General features: G+C 32.4%; 2 protein-coding genes across 19 annotated transcripts in view; both read right to left on the bottom strand.

Moving 5' to 3' along the window:
- The window catches only part of LOC126704559 (serine/threonine-protein kinase STY46-like), a 38,226-nt gene extending 35,193 nt beyond the window's left edge, over window positions 1-3,033 (bottom strand). For 3 of the 17 annotated variants that reach the window (XR_007648223.1, XM_050403540.1, XM_050403546.1), the window contains exons 1-5: window positions 2,614-3,019; window positions 2,124-2,238; window positions 981-1,081; window positions 665-784; window positions 81-135 (exon numbers count right to left, since the gene is read on the bottom strand). Coding sequence is in view for 16 of the 17 variants with exons in the window: in XM_050403540.1 (XP_050259497.1) it covers window positions 81-135; window positions 665-784; window positions 981-1,081; window positions 2,124-2,238; window positions 2,614-2,846 (624 nt within the window). In the remaining variant the exon portion in view is untranslated. Of the gene's footprint in view, window positions 1-80; window positions 136-664; window positions 785-980; window positions 1,082-2,123; window positions 2,251-2,613 lie in introns of those variants that run through there. The other 14 variants (XM_050403537.1, XM_050403549.1, XM_050403548.1 and 11 more) reach the window with 11 other exon arrangements.
- A 15,774-nt stretch (window positions 3,034-18,807) lies between these two features.
- On the bottom strand, window positions 18,808-22,955 carry LOC126705521 (F-box/LRR-repeat protein 10). 2 transcript variants are annotated; one of them, XM_050404575.1, is made up of 4 exons: window positions 22,683-22,955; window positions 22,394-22,602; window positions 21,097-21,190; window positions 18,808-20,556 (listed from the first exon to the last, which is right to left on the bottom strand). In XM_050404575.1, the coding sequence occupies exons 1-4, from the start codon at window positions 22,845-22,847 to the stop codon at window positions 19,087-19,089; spliced, it is 1,938 nt and encodes a 645-aa protein (XP_050260532.1). In that variant the 5' UTR covers window positions 22,848-22,955; the 3' UTR covers window positions 18,808-19,086. The 2 variants fall into 2 exon arrangements, with proteins under 2 accessions (XP_050260532.1, XP_050260533.1); XM_050404576.1 differs by lacking the exon at window positions 22,683-22,955 and having other exon boundaries at window positions 22,356-22,487.
- Between the last annotated feature and the right edge of the window lie 1,289 nt (window positions 22,956-24,244).

Consider the following 24,244-nt stretch of genomic DNA (forward strand, 5'->3'; position numbering starts at 1 on the left):
ACATACATAGTTTGCAAATTAATGAACATCATAAAAATATAATAATTGATCTGCTTAAATATGATAATCTTATCAATTACCTGACTAAGAAGTTTGGGCTTGTCATCTGAAGAGAATGTGATTTCATGCATGGGCCTACATCATTGTCAACAACAAAGATATACTATATCACAATCTCCCTTTGGAAGTATATCAGTTATGTAATATATTAGGTATACTAAAGTTTAAGTTAAGTTAAAGCATCAAGAATGACCATATTTTGGCAATATATCATTTAGATGATTGTGATCTTATCAAGCATGTCAAAAACTTCATTCATGAAATCAAACCTAATTAAATAAGTATATGGAGTTCTAAATGTTCCCTCATATCCTCAAAGCACTAAATTGAGAGAGAGAGAGAGAGAGAGAGAGAGAGAGAGAGTGCACTATCACTAAACTTTAGTAAAAAAGAAATTAATGAAAAAGGATTTATGATATCACACTCTTTAACATGCTTAAAACTAATATGATTTATTCTGTACATAATGCATTTTGATAAATCAAAGTTCAAAATATGAGCAAAATAATCTTGACCAGACAAGTACTGTAAAATTTTTCCAACTCTAGTCCTTTTTTCTGTTGCTAAATAGTCCAATCATATAATTTGAGATGCAAGTATTTACTGATAAAACTGTGCATTGGCATGAACAGAATGTTCCTCATCTGGATCATGATTTTTTTCTGCTTCAAGTGCAAGGGCTTCAAGGTTTGGAGATGAACCGAAGGCAGGTGGTGGGTGTATGCTGAAAATTTAAAAGCCAGATAGAGAAGTCAGAACTGTTAGTGGCTAACATCAAGGAGTAAAGTGAACATTCAACAGAAGTGAAAGAATTTAATAACTTTCATTTGAACTATCAAAGTAAGACTTATGGGAAATGATTGTAAAAATCTAACTAGATTGTTACTAGAATTTAGGAAATAATTGGGGTGGGCGGAGACCTTTGTCTGCTAGAGTAGTTTATAGCATTATGGGCAGCTTCTCCACCAGGAAAATCTGAATGCGCAGAAGCAGCTGAATTCCCATCAGAAGTTGAATGAACCTGCAAAGTGTATGATTCCAAAATTTAATATGTAAACGGAATTTTTCTCGGAAAAAATAAAAGACAGTAGAATAGAGCATAAAATGAACATAAACAGAATGAAGTATAATCTTGCTTCCCTAGTGTCTAATAATATTTTACAATACAACCAGTATAAGAAGATTAGAAACAAATTGCAACGATGACACCATCTCAGCTACATGATAAACCAATGATGAATTGCGGGTTTTATTGTATGCATGCATGGTTAAAAAATGAGCTTAAAAAAGGCATTTTCATATTCATTAAGCGTCTCACAGAGTTTGAAAGTATAATTTGATCCTATCAACATTGTTCCAAAAGGCGTCTGTCAATTTAAATGACATGAAGATGGGAGGTTGCGAACAAGTCTGGAAAATGAAGACTAACTGTTACGATTAAGCTATAGGTCAATTCTATATCATCGAAATTAAACTAAGTCAAACCAAGTCAAACGTGTGAATCATTCACATTTCATTACTCCCAATAAGAAGAAACCTCTTTTATGAATTTTGCAAATATCAATCCAGCTCCAAACTCCCAACTCTAATGAGACTGACATTTTTGGCTCGTTACTCAACTTAGTTAGCATTTCACATGCATCAAGAAATATCTCACTTGACAGTAAAGAATATGGTACCAATGTTCATAAAAATAATTTGAACCAAACACGGCTTTCTCAAACGTCTCGACACTTCCTTGAATGTGACACATAATAGATTGTCCTCCATGTCTTAAACAAATGGTTCATGACATGCGGGACCTGATTGAATCCAATTCCGAAAGCTAATCAAGAAAGGGGAGTACACCTCATTAGTCATGACAATAACCATTCACCAACACAACGAAAGTGACACAAAGTACTACTCTTTAAGCTACATTTTATCTAAAATACCAACAAAACAACTACTACTAATTAACACACACAATTAATAAAAAATCGCAAACCGCTAACAACACGAAAACATAGACAAACACAATAATTCTATGAACCAACAGATTTCAATTAATAAAATCATCGAACCTGAACGAGACGAACTTCAATCGCAGGCCTGTGAACCGGATCGAGAGCCAAATGCAGCAATCTTTTGTGCATTAGCACATCTTCTGGCCTCTGTACATTCACATCAAGCGCATACCTGCAAATCGAACGGCTCAAAATTCATTCAATCATTTCAACACCTTTCTCTTTTTCCTTTAATTTCAAAAACACAAAAAACTTTACCAATAAGCTCAGCACAAAACCTATGAAATCCATAATCACAACAATCAAGTAAATCGAAAACGCTAATATAGCCATATTAGACCTCTAATAATCCAAACAAAGATCAAAACAATGTGTATGTGCTTGTGTGTGTGTGTGTATACATACAATATCGCAAGCGAAACAAAACCAAAGCATCGATCAGTGTAATACACAGAGTTATACTTATACATACATTTATAAAGCGTATATATATATATGTGTGTGTGAGTGTGTGTGTGTGTGAAGGTTTAGGGCAAAAGTGTGGTACCGAGTGGGGAGGCGATTGAAGTGAGACCAAAGCTGGTCGTCGAAGCCAGGTTGAAGAGCTTCGTCGTTGTTCGAATCCTTGAGGCGGCGGAGAACCTCATTGTAAACCTCGAGTTTCTGGCGCTGCTGCCGTGTCTGAGACTGCAACGACGGCGACGGCGAAAGCGCCGGCGAATACAACGACGACGCGTCGTTCGGTCTGCTCCAGCAGCTCTCGTTGTCCTCCATCACCATTTGGAAACAATAAAGCACCGAAACCAAACAAAAATAACCGAAACGAAACGACAAAATGTGAGAGACTGACTGAGAGAAAGAAAAGGAGAGAGAGAGCTGTTACGTGAAAGTGGTGGTTGATTTTTGGAGAAACAAAGAAACTACGAGCTGGCTTATATATATGCAAAAAAAGAACGCAGATTTGAGAGAACAAATGGATTTAGAAAGTTTAAAACTAGATTAAATTTTTTTTTTTTTTGATTTTAATATAATAATATATAATATTAACAATAAAGAAATTTTTTTTTTTATTTTTTTGTGTTTTTAATTTGTATGGAGGACAGAGAGGCTCATTTCTGGGTTTTTACTGTGTGTATGTGTGTGGTTGTTACTTTGTTTGGTGGAATGCTTAAGCATTAAACAATAAATAAACATTGCTAATTTTGGATTATATTGTTTTTTTGTTCTTGCTTTTATAATAATAATAATAATAATAGAGGAGATGTTATGGTGTGAGGGAAGCTCGCATCAACTTTCATGGAACTTTGACCTTTTTCTTGGGTAAAAAATTCACCAACTTTTTACTTGGCAAAAGACTCGAAACTGTACCTCCTATCATATATTATATATATACATCATTTCTCTCAAATTGTGTGAGTTTCATTTTCATACATTTGTAGATTCCGAGAAGATAATTATTAGATTTACACAGTCATGAGATAATTGTTGCATTAAAAACTTATTAAATTGTGATTTTCAATTAGCTCAATTGTTTAAATTTCTTGTCGTTCACGTGTTGAAATTTTATAGCATCTAAAAACAATTAGGGTATTGAAATGGACAATTTGACTTTGTGTTTAAATGGTAAGAGCATCATATTCGGGATTTTATTGAACCATTAATAGGTTAGGGATTTTATTTTAAAGAAAAATTAAGGGATAATATCAAAGTTTGTTACTTCCTCAACTTCCCTATTATATTTGACTGATTATATGGTAGGTAGTCAAATTAATAAGAAATTAAGATGTGTATATTGAAGTCTTATCTCTTTCTTTTGTTTAAGTATCCTATTAAGTGTATAATTGTTTAAAAATTATGTGTACTTTGTATCGATCCCTTTGTTGTATTGTATGTGTCAAGACAACGTAGAGAAAGCCCATAAGGAATGATATTCGCATGGTGTTGGATCATAATTTTAGTCTTAATTTATAGTGTGGTTGATGATTAACAAATCTTTTTAGAATAATCCTCTATGAGTATGAATCCATGATAATGCTCAAAAACCCACCATCTTTCTTTGGCCAATGGAGCATCTCTATTTCTCGCACTATAACTCAAAAAAGAAACTCAAGTGGAATATTCTGGGCGCCCACTGATTTCGGATAAGCTCATAGTGAATTTGAAAGGACAATTATGTCCTCACTTATCATTACTTTTTAAATTTGTGAATTTTAAGTAGGGTTATTTTCGGATCACAAACTTCACTGTACACTTTTTTTTTTATATAAGGTTTATGTTAAGTGATAAACTGTGATCGAAAACTTATTATTTTTACTTGTACCCATCACTTGTAGTATGATAGTTGTGGAAAAGTTTGGTACAAAAAGGTTGTAGTCTTATATTTTCTCTTTTTGACTACTGTTTTTCTTTACATTTTTTTTATTCCACGAGTTTTCGAAGTGGTGAGTTGTAATTAGAAAAACACCATTTTTATATAATTAATATTAAAAAAATGGTGTTTCGAAGTGGTGAGTTGTAATTAGAAAAACACCATTTTTGTGAGTTGTGTGATATTAAAGGTTCATTCCCAATTCCCCTGTGTGTGTGTGTTTAAACTGTAAATTTCTCAAAAAAAAAAAAAAAAATAATTAATATCATTTTTATTTTTATTTTTTGGTTGAAAATGAGTTACTTGTTCATTTAAAAAAAGAAAAGAAAAAGAAAAGAAGATTTATGAAACATAAATTTGTTACAAGGATGCTCAGTTTTATTAAGAGCCAGCAAATCCTCCATTACAAGCTGTGGTTCGTCAAAAAGAAACAAAAGACCTGGGTAGGTCAAATCCAAACCTAACATAAGCATATATATATATATATATATATATATATATATATTTTTTTTTTTTTATATATAATATACTAATCATAACAGGTCACATCAATCATTGTAAAAATAATTATAAAAAAATGTTGATTTCTAAATTTTAATGGTTAATTGTTACTACACACATTTTTGCACACACTATCCACACAAATTATTTTTTAAACAGCCTGAAATCTTATCTTGAAGTCTCAAAATAAATTATGTGGGCTTTGTATGTAATAGGGTAATATGATTATGTAGTTACCTTTTGGTGCTAAATCCCAAAAAATGAGCTGGTACCGACCTTACATACTCATACAGATAGATTCCTTGTTTCATGGGGGGCAAAGTCAAATAAAATTGTGGCTCCTAAATGCTTGGAGGCTTGGAGCAATGGTCAATAGGGTCATAGGATTAGGAACCATATCTGCAATTGCAGAGATAGAGTATCTTATATGAATCTTGGTCACCATGAAAAAGGTGGCTCATTGCTAATGCCGTGGCTATGATTATACTAGGTGAGAAAGCATTGGTTTTTGTATGACTGAGTTCATGATATAAATGTGAAATTTAGGCAAAGAGAAACGGTGAAAAGCTGTGACTCTGTGATTGAGAGAGAGAGAGAGAGAGAGAGAGAGACAGTGCGTAATTGCCTATTTTGTTTGTTGATGTAAGCGTCTATGGTGTGGAATGAATGGGAGTGAATAGATAAGACTTGACACCTCCAAATCAATTACGTGATACTCACTAGTGTTTGGAAACGTGAACATCGTTGCCCCTAAAGAAAGTAACTAGTCTAACGACAAATTTTTTGTCATAACTCACGGTACTTACTGAAATGGTCATCTGCGAACAATGGATTATTACTTTTAGGGTAGTGTTAACGGCCATTATTACTTTTAGGGTAGTGTTAGCGGGCACTTTGCGATGTCTGTTAAGAAATTACTTTATGTCATATTATTATAATTTATGTTAGATTTTTGACTAATTTTATAGGATATAGAGCCAGTAAAACTAACTTTTTAAGTATTACTAGTAACTTTAGTCATAGTTTCAATCACTTTATTAATTTATACTAATTTTTTTATTAAGTAAACCCCATAATAAATAATCCTTAATGGACACCTTAAGCCTTTTCCTCACTTTTATATAAACTCATCTTTTTTTTCTATCACTTAAAGTTGACCACTTAAAAAGTTGTGAAAATATTATAGTACACATATTGTAGCAAAATTTGTGTCGAGAGGATTATGACTAAGAATAAAGCCATGGACACGATATTTTCACAAGTGAACTTAAGTAATAATAGCTTTTTGTGACTTAAGTTTTGTTAGAAAATTATTGTAAAAATATTGTACACGTAACATTACTCTAGGGTTAAAAACAATCCCAAGAATCTCAATCAACGTCGTTCAATTGTTACTTTTAGGGTCATTTTTTGCCACTTGCCCTATTCTTGTTCGCAAACTCATCTTTCTTCAATGTCCTACATGGACCACCCCCACCAAACTTTCTTTTAGTTACTTCACAATGCATGAAGAGCAACCCATAAGTGAAACCAAATGGCTCAATATAACTACAAGATCTCGTATATAATCTCAGACACTTAATGGTAAGATTGTTAATGGTCACTTTACAAGTATAAGTGCTTGTAGGATATAAGAGGTAAGGGTCGGGGTTCAAATCTAGAAAGTTTCACACATATATACATTTATATTATGATAGAGTAAAATTCTATATACTATAAAAAGAAAAAGAAAAAGATTGTTAATGTTAACAAATATTAATATCCATATCTGATAACTTAAACATGGGTAATAACCAATGTGTCGTACAGTACAAAGTTTAAAAGCATAGTTCTCGTTGTTCTCACCAAAAAAAACCAAAAGCATGGTGCACGTTATTACTGTATTAGTGCAACTTGGCAATTTAGGACCCCACAATTTTTTGAAGTTAGATCCTCACAAATATTTTTTGCTGAGATAGAACCCACAATTTAAACATGCAAATCTTGGCCACGTTATATAAACTAAGTACTAATCATTCAAACGAAGAGAATAAACAAAAACTTAAACTAATGCGTTTTGATTAGTATAAACATAAACATGCTAGTAATGATGACTATATGGTTCCATAACCAAAAGTGGTGTATCATTTGTTTGTTTATTCTTTCCAAAATCAGGCCACATTTCATTTTCAAGTCATATAAACAAAGCCAACAACCGTAGGTCCAAATTCATGGGTTGTGGGAAAACTAAAAAAAAAATTGTTAATCTAAATCATAAACTAAAACGATTAATAAATTTTAATCAATTACTAAATTAATATTTAAGAATCCTAAGGTCAAGAAAAACCAGACATTAGTAATCTGCTCATGACGTGCATAAGCGCACACATTATCCGCATCTAGAGGAGGAATAAACTACAAGTAATATATTTTTATATAAGATAGTAGAATTTAAAATCTATGGTGCCTTTTCTTGAGTAATTATTTTTTATTACCAAGTCAAAATATCAATTCATTTTTTGTGTAGATAGGGTTCAAATCCTAACAACTTGCTTGGGATAAGGTAAAGGATTGATATGGAATGTAATGAAATGAAAATAATAATTTTAGAATATTCATTTCATTACTTTGTTTGAGAGTTTTGATGAAGAGAATAAAAAATTCATTCTTTTGTTTGAAAATTTAAGGCTCCGGTTGGGAGGAGGGAATGGAATGAAATGGACAGGAATGAAAAGAATCATTTTAGAATATTCTTCCCTTCCCTTGTTTGGGAGTTTTAATGGAGGGAATGGAAAGCTCATTTCCTAGTTTGGGAGTTTAAGTAGGAGGGAATGAAATGGGTAAGAGGGAACACTCATTCCTCTCTATTCCCTTAAAACCTCAAATTTTTATTCCTCTGAAATTGGGAGGAATAGGAGGGAATGAAATTTGATTTAATGATTTTTTTACTAAAACTCCCAAAATACCCCTGTATATTCAATTCTTTATTTTAAAATAGGGGTCTAATAGTAATATTGTCATAAAATGATTCCATTACATTCCCTCTATGTTGCTCCCAAACAAGATTACTTATATATTCTATTCATTTTCATTCGTTTATTTTAAAACATCCAATCAAGGTTATTTAATTCCATTTCATTCCATTCTTTTCCATTCCTTTCCCTTACTTAAATACATTTCATTTCATTTCATTCCATTCCTTTCTATTCTTTTATGATCATTCTATTCCATTCCATTCCCCTCCCTTCCCTTATGAACTCCCAAGTGGAGCCTAAGTGGAAGGAAATGAAATTAGTAGGAGGAAATACTCATTTCTCTTAATTTTCTTAAAATCTCAAAATTTCATTCCTCCAAAAATTAGGAGGAATTGGAGGGAATACAATTAGATTTAATAAATTTTTTTACTAAAACTCCTAAAATACTCCTATATATTCAACTAATTATTTAAAATAAAGGTATAGTAATATTGTCATAAAATAATTTTATCCACTTCCTTCTATGTTACTGTCAAATCAGGTTACTTATTTTCCATTCATTTATTTCAAAATATCCAAATAAAATTACTTAATTTCATTTCATTAATCTCTATCACTTAATTACATTCTTTTATGATCATTCAATTTCATTCCATTCAATTCTTTTATGAACTCCCAAACGAAGGCAAATCTCTTGTTCAACGATAATAGATTTTACCATTTCCATTTGAACTAAGAAAACCACAAACTACAAGTAATATTAGAGATACCAAAAAAATTCCTTGTTCAAATAGCAAGATGCTAGTTTTATCATACACCAATTAAAATATGTTATCTTAATCAATATAGAAAACCGAGACTCCAATTCTCATCCATACTAAAAATCAATTAATATATCAAAAAAATAGTTGACTTTTGTGTCATTGGACCCTGTTACTAAAGTGCATGTGCATTAAACGTGATTACGTGGAAAACTCACGTGGAGGGCATGAATTGATCGAGGTCCTAAAGTGACCCTTGGAGGTTATGAAGAGCCAATTGAGTTTGAAAAAAAAGGAAGGTAGTAAGTAGTGTAGATGAGTATGAGCAAAATTTGCCAGCTAAGCGGCGAGTGGTCGCCGCATGAAAAGCCGGTGGGAACTGGGAACAAGTAAATGTGCTGATCAGAGACTTCTATTTTAGTCCAGCTCTTCGTTCATCCCATGATAATGGAAAGAAAATATAATAAATGATCTTATCCAAAACAAAGCAATGTTCGGTGACTGTTTTTTCCAGTCATACTTTTGGAGGAAAAGGGGTTGTATGTGTAAACCTTGCCTACGTGAGTGAGTGGCGGATAAAGATAAATGAGTCATACGCTGTCGGTCTGTCACCACGATATTATCTTTATGCTACATTTATAATATATTTTCTCAACAAAAAGAAAGTTTTTGATTTATAAAAAGAAGATAAAGTGTGTCAAAATTTCACCAAATAAAGAAAGGCCTTTTTCTAATTAGCCAACAAGTAGTTGTTTGGTAAAAAGTTATTGCCTTTTTTGAGCCACAAACCACGAGATGGTAAATTATAAAAGTTGGATAATTTTATACCATGTATGATTGTCAAAATCGTGATCTGAATTATAGAATTATATGATTTTATGATTCCACCTCATCAAAATATTTAGGATCGCACTAAGATTGTAAAAATGGTAGAATTGTACGTAGGATCATGTAGGATTGTAGGATCGAATGGAATCCTACCAATCCTACCAAAAACATAAATTTTTGGGGTTTTTATTTTTTATGGGATAATTTTTTGGTTTTGATGAAGCTTTGAGGGCTTTTATTTTTTCATGTTGTGATGGTATGACTTTTTATTTTATTTTTTAAAAATTATGTTAACCAAAACAAATGTTTTCTAGTTTGTAGTTCACCTGTAATCAAAATGAAGGAATGTTTCATTATTTTTAAATGAAGAATTTGATGTTGGCTTTGCTACCTTTTAAGCTATAATGTTATTAAATTTGTTTGATCAATATACTAATTTGTGTTCTAATATTACTAAAATATTTTTTTATATATAATTTTTTCAGCTATGCTTGTATTTGTATATTAATTGATTGATTTTTTTTTTGAGCATGCTCTTTAATTGTTGCTGAGTGGTATAACTTGATTAATTGAGTGTGAAATTGTATCTTGATGTCTTTTGCAGCTTTAGTATACATTTCCAATGTATTTTCTTAAACAAAATAAATCAACAAAAATAACTTCTTTCAAAGTTTTAACACAACCAAAATATCAATAAGTCTAAAGCTGCAACAATTTTTACAAGATATTTCACAAGTCACAACTATCAAGATGACAAGATGTAAATGATAGATGATGAAATGTTGTTAATGATTGACAATAATAAGAACCGGCAAAAATATATCAACTCAACTGTTGTGGTAAAAAAATTATTGTATTTGTAGAATTATTCAAGTAAAAAAAATGAAACTAATGATGTCCCATAGGCCATAGTACCTAAGACCATCCTTTATCACACCCAGAGAGATGACTTAGTGGTAAGAAACCATTGTATGTAACTTATCACACTTGCGAGTCCAGAAATTATGGGTTTGAGCACTAGCAAATCTCATTAGTATCTGAGTGGTCTCACGTTATAATGCAACGTGGGGATTTAAATGATGCAGGGACAATAACCATAGTTGGAAGCCACTTTTTTTGCCTTAATTGTTTTTTTAAAAGACCATCCTCTATAATGGGAAAAAGCCAAACTAGAAACTGAAACCTGTGCTGTCCCATAATAACTAAGACCATATCTTCTATCATTGGTAAAACCTGGTCACCTGTAAGTGTAACACAGTCCATGTTAATGAATTGAACCAGTGATTTTGAAATGCTTACGAATAAAAGTGTGGAATCTATCACTTGTAGATTGCTAAGATCTCAATAGTTATACCTAGCTATAAATTTAAGTTAATATTCTGATCTAACTAATGGGTGAGTGTCATTTTAATTAGTGATGTGCCAACACTATCCATTAAATAAAATCAAAACTCCTTCTCTGCTTCCTCCAATATATGTAACTGGTAAAAAGAATAAAGCAATTTTAAACTATGAATATTAATATGGTGCTTTTGAGCTGAGATAAGAATCTTATCAAGTGGAAAATGGTTCGTTTTGTCACTCAAATCTACATGAATTAGTTTAACCTGAACCCTTGTGGTAAGACACATAAAATCCCTTGTATGTTGTTCGTTGCTTTTGCCTTTGGGGAGTCTGAAAAAGAAAGAAAGGAGTAGGGATTAAGAAATATGAAGAGGCTTTTTCTACGTACGTGTAAGGTTTTTATTGCATGAACAGATTGCACTCAGTTGGACCTTTCTAATTGCATTCTTCCATTGAGATTGTAACCAATAAATACCTTCCTAAGATAATTCACCCATCAGAAACCAAGTACAACATTACTATATAAAAATAAAAAAGTGGCATAGGCATATATATATATATATATATATATATATATATATCCTCAGATTACCCTTTTGCTTTTTGTAAAATACTTATAATCAATGTCTCATCCTTCCTACTTCCTATATTAAGCAGAAAGCCACCTTCTCTGTGATTGGTTTGATATGTTTTACTTTTATTAACCTATTTTGCTTAAAAAAATAAGTTGGACAAGATTACATTTATATTTAAAAAATGATTTAAAATAAAAAGCACATAAACAAAATAAATTGAGAAAAGAGAACAAAACTTGTAAATAGTTCCTTAGGTTTAATTAGTTGTATCTTAGGTTTCTCATTTGAATTCAATCGTATAGTTGTATATTGACCAATATAACAAAAAATTGTTATTTTTAAAGGATAATTAAATTGAATTATATTGTTCACTAGTCAATAAAATTACATGTTTGAATTTAATTAGGAAATATAAGTTACATCACTTGAGAAATAGTATATAGAAGTTTTGCTTGGAAAAAAAAGATGGAAAAGAATGGCATTGTGTTTTATGTCCTATAAGGATAGATTTTTTAATGGCTCATCTCCTTGCATTTGCATATAGAATATGGTGTAATGCTTGTATATATTATATATGGAGGTTTTATTTATTTTTAAAGATAGTTTCAACCGATGACGTTCACTTCTGATGATTGTCTTTTACCATTAAGCCAAGACACCAATTGATTTTTGGTTTAGGTGGAGATTAAACCTCGCATACTTTATTAGCACAAGGCAAAGAAGTACGAAATTATATGGTTATACCCTTAATTCTTACCCTGAATTATCTGCAACATTATTTTGTTTTAAGGATCTCGTAAATGGATGCTCCATTTCTTGTCACTAACTAGTCGTTCAACAACAATTGTCATAACCACCGCACACCCTTGATGCGTTGGTCACTCCACAAGTATAAGTACTTATGGGGTGTGAGGGGTAAGAGCTGAGGTTCAAGTCTCCAAGAGGGAGCTTCACACACATATACACTTAGATTAGCTTAAAGTAGAATTTCCATCTTATATCAAAACAACAATTGTCATGACACTGGCATTTATTTTATTCAGCATTAAAAAATAGATGAGAAATTAAATGAAACAAAACATCTTTAAGTGTTTTTCCATTTTATTTAATCAATGGCCATAAATGGAAATTTTGAACATGTCCTCAAGTTAAGAGGTTGCAATGACAGGCATGTTCATTGAATCTAGACAGTAACGGTCCATTGAATGTGGACATATTACCTATTGTCCTGAACGATATTTTCATAGTATATATTATGATCTATTAATTTTTTTAAACAAGTCTCATCTCTATCAAATAAGTCATATGATGTTATAAAAATAAAAAACTGTGTGCAGGCTTTGTCCTACATCGCCTAGTTTGCTTCGCGTGCATGGGTATATCAACAGCTTCGTGACTCTAACTGTCGCTATTAGTTTTGGAATTGGCGTGTTGTTGTATGTTTGTGTGTTATCAAAAAAAAAAAAAGTCATATGATTTTTGAACGATTTTTGGTCCATTGAATGTGGACATATTGCCTATTGTCCTGAACGATATTTTCATATAGTATATAGTAAGATCTATTAATTTTTTTTAAACAAGTCTCATCTCTATCAAATAAGTCATATGATGTTATAAAAAATAAAATAAAATAAAAAATAAAAAATAAAAAAAACCTGTGTGCGGGCTTTGTCTCACATCGCCTAGTTTACTTGGTATGCGTGGGTATATCAACAGCTCTGTGACTCTAACTACTGCTAGCAGTTTTGGAGTTGGCGTGTTATTGTATGTTTGTGTGTTATAAAAAAAAAAAGTCATATGATTTTTGAAAAAACAAAATATAAGTCATATGATAAAAAAATTATTGATGGTTATTTGAGTTATTACTTAGTTGGTTGGAAGAATTTTCTACATAATATTTGGTCATGATAGTAATTTGAAAATAAGTTAATGGGTTAAGTAAATTTTTCCTTTTGTGTTATTTTCTTTTGAGTATGTACTAAAAATGCATTTTGTGATTTATTGGAGTTCTTGAGTCAAGTTTCTAAATTCTTGTAAATAGCATCTTTTGATCTTATTTTCGCTTGTTTTAGTGTCTTTTTTTTTTTTTTTTTTTTTTTTTTGAGAGAGGAGAGAGACATAAAAGAAAAGCAAAAATACTTATTTACTCATATTTTTAACAGAAGTGGGGTTACGGAAGACAAATAGAACTTACTTTAGGTAGACAAAGTAACATTTTTCAAACCACAAGTAGGCAAAGTGATTTTAGACCAAATCACATGTGGATTTACTGTAATTACCCAATTAATTATCCTTTATTTGTGTTTCACTAAGCAAAAACACACATGCACATGTACATATATACGTACTCAAACACTTATAATAAAATTAAAAAGAAAAAAAGTAAAATGGGCAGTATTACGTGGGACCAAAGGTAAAAAGAAAAAGGTAATTAGGTAAACAAAATTAAGAAAGGGTTGCTTTACAAATAAACAATAATAAATAAAAATAAAGGAAAAAGAAAAGAAAAAGAGCCACATTCAAAGGAATCCCTTTTAGAAAATTTCCTAGTAAAAAATTACTGAGTTTTTAATATAGGCTGGTACCATTGACAAATTTTCTTGACAAATGCTTATATAATTATAATTGGTATTGAGATAGTGCTTTGAGTCAAATCACAGATGCCAACACCTATCTTATTTCTTTAATCTAAATTGCATAGATCCTACCAGTTGCAGTTTTTAACCCTTATATTTAGGAACCAAAATATGCTATGGTGATCTTACTCCATATCCCACAGAGAAGACCAAGCAAGCACATGAATTTTTTGGCCAAACAAAAGAAATAATGGGGAAAAAAAAGTCCAACTTGGTTTGCAATACCTTGTACTCTCAGGCTCAGCCGACAAATTTGGAACCATTTTCTTATAGAGCATTGAGACCAAATATAGACTATGTAGTAGTTATCATATTTTCAGTATATTCTTTTGTGCCATCATAAAAATACCCAACCATCCATATTAAAGTTTAGTAGATCAATGCTTTCCATGAGCCCATGTGACTTGGTGAAAGAAGTGACTCACTCTAAGCTCATTTGTAAATCATGATAATTTAATATACATGATACTCTTACTTTCCAAGTTTTGGGATTGACTTCTCAAAGAATTATCCTATTTTTATCCGCATTTCCCTCATTTAAATAGTCAACAGAAATCATACCAAACATACAATACCCCATCTTTAGTTTCTCCCTATCCCAAATAAGAACTAAAATAGAAGGATAATGCCCTTGATTATGCTGATTATGCTCTTATTGTTAAGGATAATGCCTTTGATTACGCTTATTATACTCCTATTGTTAATGATTGCAGTAACCTCATGAATCAACTCCTCTCTTTGAAAATTCAACACTGCTTTAGTGAAGCCAATACTTGTACTAATGCTCTGATCAAAGAAGCAATAAACTTCCAGGACTTTTGTATTTTAGACTCTCCGTCTGTTTAGATGTCTCATCTTTTGCTTCATGACATTTCTGGTCTGTATTGTAATTGTATTTGCAATGATTACAGCTCCTGTGGATGCTCCTTAGTTTTCGTTAGTATAATTCCCTATTACCTTAAAAAAAATGTATGAAAAAGATAGCGTTAGGTAAGTAGGAAATAGAAAAGGATGGTATGAATGAGGACGAATTGGAATATTATCAAAATCTAATATACAAAGTTACAAACTACATAATGAGACAATGACTCATAAAACATTTTTCTCATTATAAAACAAGTTTATTCGGTCGTTCCTTTAGATCATTTTGTATGCCAATATCAAACATGTCATGCTCAAATGTTCTCCAAGCATATGGATTGAAAGATTCTCGAACCGTGGAAAAATGGATCAATCCAAAACCCGATCCATGAAAAACGGGTCAATACAGAGTTGTGATAAAGTCATTTAACTTGAATGGTTTTAAATTGTATTAAATTTTGTATAAGAACACCTACTAAAAGGCATGTTTTTATATATGCATAATTGTTAGCATTGTACTACATATATGATATTGAAATTTCAGAAAAAAAATGATATTGAGATTTATATATATATATATATATATATATATATATAAAATGCATATCGGTATGCTCATGTATCGTACATATATTGTATAAATTGTATTGGAACACTATATTGGTGTGTACCATATGATTAAGAAAGAAATGGATTTATTTTAAACTAATATAATGTTGGAAAAATAGCATGGAGTGAATAAGAAATTGATGTTTTCTATATTCACTTAAGGATGTTATTATAAGTGGTGAAAATCCTTGAGTCCCACATTGGAAATGATAGAGAACATGAGTTTGGGCTGGATATTGGGTTGGGCTTTAGGCATGTGTGGACTAGGCCAACTTATCCAATTAATAATAATATTTTATTATTTTATTTTTGAGAAAGTAAGTTTGTATATAATAATTATCTCTGAAACGGTGTTTTAGTTTTAAGTTACGTATAGTTTCATTGTCCCTCATTCATGAAAAGAAAACTTTTTTTGAGAAAACTCTCCCAGTGAGATTTTTGTTCATTCATTTTGTGTCAAAGAGAGAGAAAGAGGCATTGAGTAGTTCGTAGAGCACGACCATGAGTGCTTCATCTTCGTGTTGTTTGATCATTTTATCCTGGGAGGCAGACGTTCACGAGTCTCAAAGCACCACAGTGAAAGTGTGAGGGGCGAAATCTGCTTTAAGGAGATTGTGTAAAACACAAGACTTGATCTCAATTGTTCATCCTTTCACGCATTGTTCATCCTTTCAAGCATCTGGTCTGTGAGTCTTCAATTATTTGCAGATTTCTTATTATTTATATTCAGTATTTGTTTATTACTTTTGCCTATTATATCTATTTTGTGTTATTATTTAATTTTAGATATGTGTTTTGTTCCTTTTGCTTTATCACATCAGTAAATTGTTAAAATATATCTAACATATAATAACATAACATTGGATTGGATTTTCCCATAAAACATTGGATTGGATTTTCTTGAACCCAACAACAAAAGAATATAGATTTTTTTAAAAATTATGTTTTATAAGAATGGTAAACAATCAAATTTTGATGTATATTCTTAAATTGAAACAGAGTGACAATCACAATGCATCTAAAATTAAACACAATTAGTATATGCTTGGATCCGGACGAAAAGCCAGTGTTTGTGTCTGGCGTTTCCTTTTTTTTTTTTTTTTTATGCACGCGGATTACACTGTTCATGTACTGTTCACGCACTATTCACAGAACCCACAATCATTTTATTCAAAAAAAATATTAAAAATGGGTCCCATGGTACTATTTTACATATTTAAAAATTATTTTGCTACAATATTTTTAGTTTTTAGCAAAGTAAGCTGTATCCAAACGGACCCTTATTTGATTATTTTTCAAGATTGTAAATTTCTTACCTATTTTTATTTTTTTGTCAAATTAGTCATTTAATAAGTCATTCATAATTCAGTTATTTGTGGGATGATATTGTGTGGAAGTGACACTTGTGTGTTTGTTTTAATTAAATTTTCAAATGGCAGACTAGACTCCTTTGTGTTTATGTTGTTTTATTTTGGTGGAAAAATACAGGTCGACCTACTTGATCTACATCTTGATTGACCTGACAAGCTTCTAGCTTATTTAAAATGACTCGTTTTTAATCTGAACTTAATTGACCAAAACCATTTGCGAAGTCTACAAGGCTCATAGAAAACACTCACTCTCCTTGCAGCCCTTCCCCTTCCCCCCTCGTTTCTCTTACTCTCATCAATGGTAGCCCCACTTGAATAGAGATACCAAAATGACTTCACCCTAACCTAGACCTCTCCCATGTCCTACTCCTAGGTGAGTGAGTTTTCACACTCCCAAGACGGGACAAGTTACCGATAATGGCCCGTTTTTTGACATTGCTTCAGAACGACCGACCCAAGGTCAGCCCACTCATACTCGGTCTAATTTCGGGCCCACATTAAATTATTGATCAGAATGTAGTACAGAATTCATCGGCCTTTTCTCAATACATCATGTGCCTTGATGGTTGTAAACTTGTACTGCAAATAGAGCCAATGTAATTATGTAAATCAGTTTGATGAGTCAGGCTTATGTTGGTGACTGTCATATATTAGGTGAACAATGAATGAAGCAATCTTATTTTAGGGTCCCATAGAGTATTCTAAGTATTTGTAGGACCAAACATAGTCTAACTTGTAGAACCAAACAAAGTGAAACAACTACCATGCTGAATTCTTTTCCTTAACCAAAATAAAAAAATAGATTAATGATATGTACACAACATTTTCACAACAAATCATAAGAGTTAAGTAGTTATTGATTCTAATTTGGGCTCACCATTAACTTCACTTTTTTATTTACCGGTAACAGCTTGCTACTTATAATTTGTTGTCAAAATATTGTGGATGAAGCATTACTCTTAAAAAATTAAAAATTCAGAGATGGGGATATGGGGGAGACCCAATCCCCATGTGCCCCTGTTTAAATTTAACCCTTGTTTGAGTTATAATGGAATTGGATAACAAAATTTATGATAACCTAGTGGATAAGATTACCTATAATAATGAAATACATACATGACAAAGGTACTTCTGATGCTGTGTGTTTCCTAACTTGTCCATGAGTCCAGCATTTTCAATTCAATCATTCATAATTTTACATCATTATAGATGGTGAACTATTATTGGCATTTTGTATTAAACAAAACCCTCCAGGATATTCTAGTGATCATTGACATCACGTGAAAAGCTAGGCAACACTACTATTGGGTCCACCCTGAGGCAAAAGATAAGCAAAACAATGTTTTACCCAGAATATTATGAAGAAAAGAGAATCCATAATTATTCTCTCCTAGTGAGGTGAAGGATTAGCAACAAAAGTTGGTGGGGACAAGATGTCAAGAATCATGGATCATTAGGCATATTCTGATTTCTGATAAACATGCTTCTTGGACTTTAAGCTCATTAACAAAGTTCATCAGCCAACATTATTATCAACCTGAAAAGTTTTCATGAAATCAGTATCCTTGGGACTTGGGAGAAGAATGAAATGGTCAAATGGGTGATTTGCTTGATTTTTGTAAGTAGCATCAACAAAATTCTCCGCCCCTTCAAATTTCCAATTGTCACAGTTTCTTTTTCTGTTGTTTTTGGACAAACCCAATTGACATAGATTAATCATAAACCACGTGCATTTGGACTTTGGATTAGTTCTTTTGCTGAAAACCTAGCAAAAACTGTAACCAAGAAGTTTTAAAAAGTTGAACATAAAAAAAAAAAAAAGAATACGTAAGCTTCACCTAACCCTTTCCGTGACAACTTTCCCAATATTAATGCAGGGTTTGAATCCATGCCCAGAATTTTGAACTGTAGGTCAAACAATTAACAAAATAAAATTTGAATTTCTGTACAAATAATTTTTATTTCATCATATATGTTTGATACATTCCAAAAATCATCAAGGATATACAATTTCTTTCCATCTTACACTAAGAAATTCAGAAAGAACCATTTCCCGAGAACACTGATTGATGTAGTCAGAGTCAGGAAATCAAAATTTCTAAACTCTAACCACAAGTTCATGATAAATTATTTACATCTGTACATATGAACACTTGCTAAAGATGATATCTGAAGCATGTATGAATATAGACAGAAATATCTTATCTTGCATATTACTCCACTACTTCGGCATTGTTTTCAGCATCTCCCATCTCTTCATCATCATGGTCAATCTCACCTTCTAGAAGCCACTGCTCGAGTTCATCATCTGCCTCGTCATAGTTATGCACCTCATCATAGTCATGCACGTATGCACTATCTGAGCAATCCCATTGATCAGCCCTCAGCTCGTCACCACGGTATTGCACATGCAGAAATGGTCTACTCCTAGCTAAAGCATCTACCAAATCTCTATTCACGCTTCCTGTAACTCCCAACCATCTCAACCTCGGAAAGTATGGCTTCTTTAACCAACGGAATGAAAGTGCTGTGATACCACCACAGCCATATAGATCCAACAACCTTAAGCTACTGCCGTGCCATCTTTCCTTATCAATCTGCATAGAGGCTAACGCCATGACAGCAGTGTCACCTATGTGTTGGCAATTCCGCATTCGGAGCTCAAAGAGTGGAACCCGGCTTTTTGCCAGTAACAGAACTGCATTATCAGAAAGATTAGGATTCTCTGATAGGTCCAATTCTCGCAACACCATCTTACAAGGACCATCAAATAAAGCAGAAATGCATTTATCCGTAAGTCTCTTGCAACCTCTAACAGACAATGTAACAAGTGAACCTATAAGCCCCTGTCTTGAGTATAACAATCCCATATCACTTACATCAGAACCATCCAACAGTAAAACCTTCAATTTAGGAAGAGTACTGATGGCTCGAAGTGCTCCATCCCCAAGGTTTTTGCAATTTCGTAGGTCGAGAACTCTTAGATCCTTGTTGGATACCAAATTTATGACTGCATGATTGGTTAGAAGATTACAAAATCTCAGGCTAACATGTGTTAATGTAAGGGAAGTTGCAGAGATGTCGTGAAAAACCAGATCAGTTAACTGGGTCCCCTGAGATACCCTAAGCTGGTATAATCTAGAGCATGAATGCAACATTGTTTTGAAACCTGTGTCTGTAACACGGCAAAAGCCACTGAGATATATGCTCTCCATGTTTGCACATTTATCAGCCATCAAGAGGATTCCAAGATCATTTACTCGTCTAAAATAGGTAATACAGAAGTCCTGGCGACGGACTAATGAGAGATGTTTCAATTTCCCGTACTGATTCATTTGTTGAAGGCCAGCGTTCGTTAAGTCAAATGTGAGTACTGGTTCAATGAGGGGTGCATCACGAAGATCCAAATGGGTTAAGGAGGTGAGGCCTTTAGATATCATACCAACCATGGCATCAGTAATATAGTCTACTGATAGGCACAATTTCTGAATGCCTGATAATATAGATGGACGGATACAATTTGGTGACTGAGGGGTTCCCAAATTTGGGCTCAGCATCTCAGTCACTGTTACTGAAGAAATGTAGCCAATCTCAAGAGAAGTGAGTTTTTCAGAAGCCAAGGCCCAAACTTGAGCAAAATTATGATGAAGAAATAACGAAACATCAAACATCAGGACCAGTGCCTACCAAAAAGATTGCACAACATATCAGATGATATGCAAAAAAAAACAATTATAACATGACACAGAACATACATGCATGAATTGTAAAACTTTGGAATAATAGAAGAGGATTCTTTCATTTAGCTCAAAAACCCAAACAGGGTCCACAGCAGCATATGGCATTTTCTTAAATTTGCTGAAATACATGTTGATCTGAGCTATAATTTAATCATTAACTCTCTCTCTCTCTCTCTCTCATTCAAACCTCAGACCTCCATAACAAAATGACTAACATGCTTGCCAACAATTGGGATACCTGATGTTGTTCACCATCTTACTACTTTTCTTTCTTTATAGAGATACTTCAAACTATTACTCATATCATGCTAGCATCTTTGGGAAGAATATTGCATTTGATTCTTTTCTTTTCTCCAATGACTAATCTTTATCAACCACAGGTATCTAATAAAAATGTAACTCATATTAGACTTATTAATTTTAGTTTTAATTTTAGTCATCAATTAATTTTCTTTATCAATCACTCTTGCAGTTAAGCCTTACTTCTAGTTGAGTGCAACCACTTAGCAACTCCTCCAATTCAGAAATATGAACTGACCGCCCTCTTTTTCCAGCCACAGAACCCAAGCTGAGAGACCTGAACAAAAGTCAAACACCAAAATCTAATAACCCCACAACTAACTAACAGATAAAATATCAAAACCATGCCATTGCAAAATCAAACCATTAACATTATTGTCTTTAAGCAAGGTGCATCATAGCTTAACTTAACAAACAAATATCAAAACCACAACATTGCAAAATCAAAACATTAACATTATTGTCTTTTAGCAATGTGCATTATAGCTTAAATCAACAAGGAGAAAATATACAATTGATCCCTAAATTTTGGGTCAGGTTCTATTTAAGTCGATGAAATTTGTAAAATATCTTTTTTAGTCCTAAAAAAGTTAATAAACTTACCATGTTAGTCATTCCATAGCCTTGCCATTATAACAGAGCAGCAAATGACTTTGTCGAATTTTTCCATCTAAGGCTACAGAATTACTAATTCTGTGAGGACTAAAATTAACATTATTGTCTCTTAGCATTATTGTGCACTATAGCTTAAATTAACAAACTGATATAAAGTGGGTTCCAGTTAGCTAAACTAGTAATGTCTCTGATAGTTGAAAAAAAGACTGAGATGTTGAAACTCTCTCTCTCTCAAAAAAAAAAAAAAAAAAAAAAAAACAGATATCAAAACCACACCATACCAAAATCAAAACATTAAAATTTATTGTCTTTTAGCAATGTGCATCAATATCTTAAATTAACAAGGTGAAAATATACGATTGATATCTAAATTCTGGGTCAGGTTCAATTTTAGTCCATGAAATTTGAAAAAAAGGATATTTTTTAGTCCAAAAAAAAAATTATAAACTTACCAAGTTAGTCATTCCAATATTCCATAGCCTTGCAATTACTAATATTGTGAGGACTAAAAAGGGTCTTTTTCAAATGGATCCGATTAACAAGCACCAAAGTACATTGATTAAGGTTGACTTATTTATTGCAATCGATTAGCTTTTTTTTTTTTTGAAATCGAGCACCCGTTAACAAATGGGCCTTTTCAAATTCAAGAGATTAGTCCTTCACATTACGCCGCCGCATTGTTGAATTATGCAATGTAAGCAAAAATTATAACACAACATGGCTAATTTTGTGAAGACTAAAAACAGAAAACTTGTCAAATTTCACATAAATTGTTACCAATCAAACAAATAACACTAATATTGACTTTTTGCTATCAATGAACGTACATATTACATAGCTTAAACCAATGACAGCGAAACCGAACCTGAGATCGGGGCACCGAGTGCCGATCTCGGAGAGCAATTTGCCGTTGAAATCGGCGCAATTGTAGAGACAAAGCTCGCGCAGCGAAGGGCAAAGCAAGATCTCGATGGCCGAATCGTTGAGCCGATCGCAATCGACTTTCAAGCTCGTCAAATGAGGGTTTTGTCGCAACAACAAAGGCCGCAGCAAATCCACTGAAACCGCAATATCCTATAAAAAAAAAAAGGTAAATTTTTGAAAATAAAAAAGGAAACTTTGAATGAGAGAGAGTTAGTTATTTAGTTAGTTACGAGGAGGTGGAAGGTGGGGAGGAAGGAGAGGATGTGAGAGGCGGAGGAGCGGAGGGCTGTGCAGGTGGAAGCGGCGGAGCGGACGGAGGAGACGTCGAGCTTGGTCATGATGGTGGCGATGAGCGCCGGCGGTAGTGAATCAAGGCTCCTCGGTCCGGTCGTCATTTTTTTTTTTTTCTTTTTTTTTTAATGTCAATCTGAGGATTCAGAGATTGGGTTTGAGGTGTAAAGAAGAGTTTAACGTGTAAGGAAAAGGAATCTGTAGTAGTGTCGTTCTGAAAGTTTGTTGTTGGTTTTTTTTTTTTTGGTTCTCTTTACCACGTGGCGGAGTTCAATTGGTTATCATGCGTGGTCGGGAAGAGTAGTTTGGTTTGATGGAGTGGAAACTGGTGCTAACCCGAACATGTTTTTAGTTGAAGTAGTTGACACATTTTATTTATTATAATTTTTTTTAAATAAATGAGATATTCATAATTGAGATCTGGCTTTTATTTTTTGGATAGAACAGATCTGGCTTTCTTATTTATTGAAAAAACAAAAATGTGATGCCAACCTACCCATATAAAAATGAGTTTTGGTTGTTTTGTTTCACATTCAAAGGTGATCATCCTTACTGGTAGGCTTATTGGTGTAAAACATGACATTATTTCTATGGACAATGAGTGGAATTATTTAATCCAAGATTGGAATATATATATATATATATATATATATATATATATATAAAAAGTGATCATCCTCTTTTATATTATGTCCACGTTCTTTTATATTATATGCAAAGATATAGATATTTGAGGTAAAAGTTTGGATATTGTGTGAAACATTTAACGATAAGAATGTGAAATAATAATTAGCTTATAAAAGTGATATTCATCTAATCAAATTTGTCACCTTACAAATTATTATTAAAAAAAAAAAAGTGTCTTAGCAATTAACATTGTGTTTTTGAAAAAATAAAATAAAATTGTGTTAATACTTAGTAATGTTGTCAATTATATTACAAAAAGCTTATAAAATGATGTGGTAATTTAAGTGATCGGTAACTATGTCCATGTACAAGAAAAGATTTAATTAAGAGAAAAAAAGGTAAAAAAAATTAGAACAAAAATATCAAAAGCTAATTCAAGGCTTTGGGCTATTCACACACATGAAATTGTCTATAAGCGTTTGTTGAAAGCATCAAAACTTACCCAAAAAAAAAAAAAAGTCGATACAAATAAATTTCTAAAAAAGAAGAATATATAAATAAAATGTTTATTTATTTATTTTATATAGAAAACTTTGCACATCAATTTATTATTTAATGCAATAAAATGTGTAATATCCATACCATTACTTTTTCCCCCTCTCCCAAAAGCAAAAAGGGTTGCTGAGAGATGACAACCCCAAGGGCCCAAGGGGCAAACCATTTGGTTTTGGGCCTTTTTCTTTTATTTTATTTTCTTTAAATAAACTTCATACAACAATTTGGTTAAGAGAGGCCTGAGTTCTGTTTGGATGTTGAGCCTAATTTGATCCTACCCAATGAGGGGATTTAGTTTAAATGCATAACAAACATTGCT

This window comes from Quercus robur, chromosome 11, assembly GCF_932294415.1.
Source record: "Quercus robur chromosome 11, dhQueRobu3.1, whole genome shotgun sequence".
NCBI classification, from domain to species: Eukaryota; Viridiplantae; Streptophyta; class Magnoliopsida; order Fagales; family Fagaceae; genus Quercus; species Quercus robur.

Bases quoted from the DNA above. Each gene is read 5' to 3' on its own strand.
- LOC126705521 (XM_050404575.1), bottom strand. From the start codon at position 22,847: ATGACGACCGGACCGAGGAGCCTTGATTCACTACCGCCGGCGCTCATC. The intron at 21,191-22,393 runs GTTCGGTTTCGC...ACTTTTGTTCAG, and splicing joins ACTCGGTGCCCCGATCTCAG to GTCTCTCAGCTTGGGTTCTG. The intron at 20,557-21,096 runs GTAAGGCTTAAC...TCTTTTTGGTAG, and splicing joins GTGGTTGCACTCAACTAGAA to GCACTGGTCCTGATGTTTGA.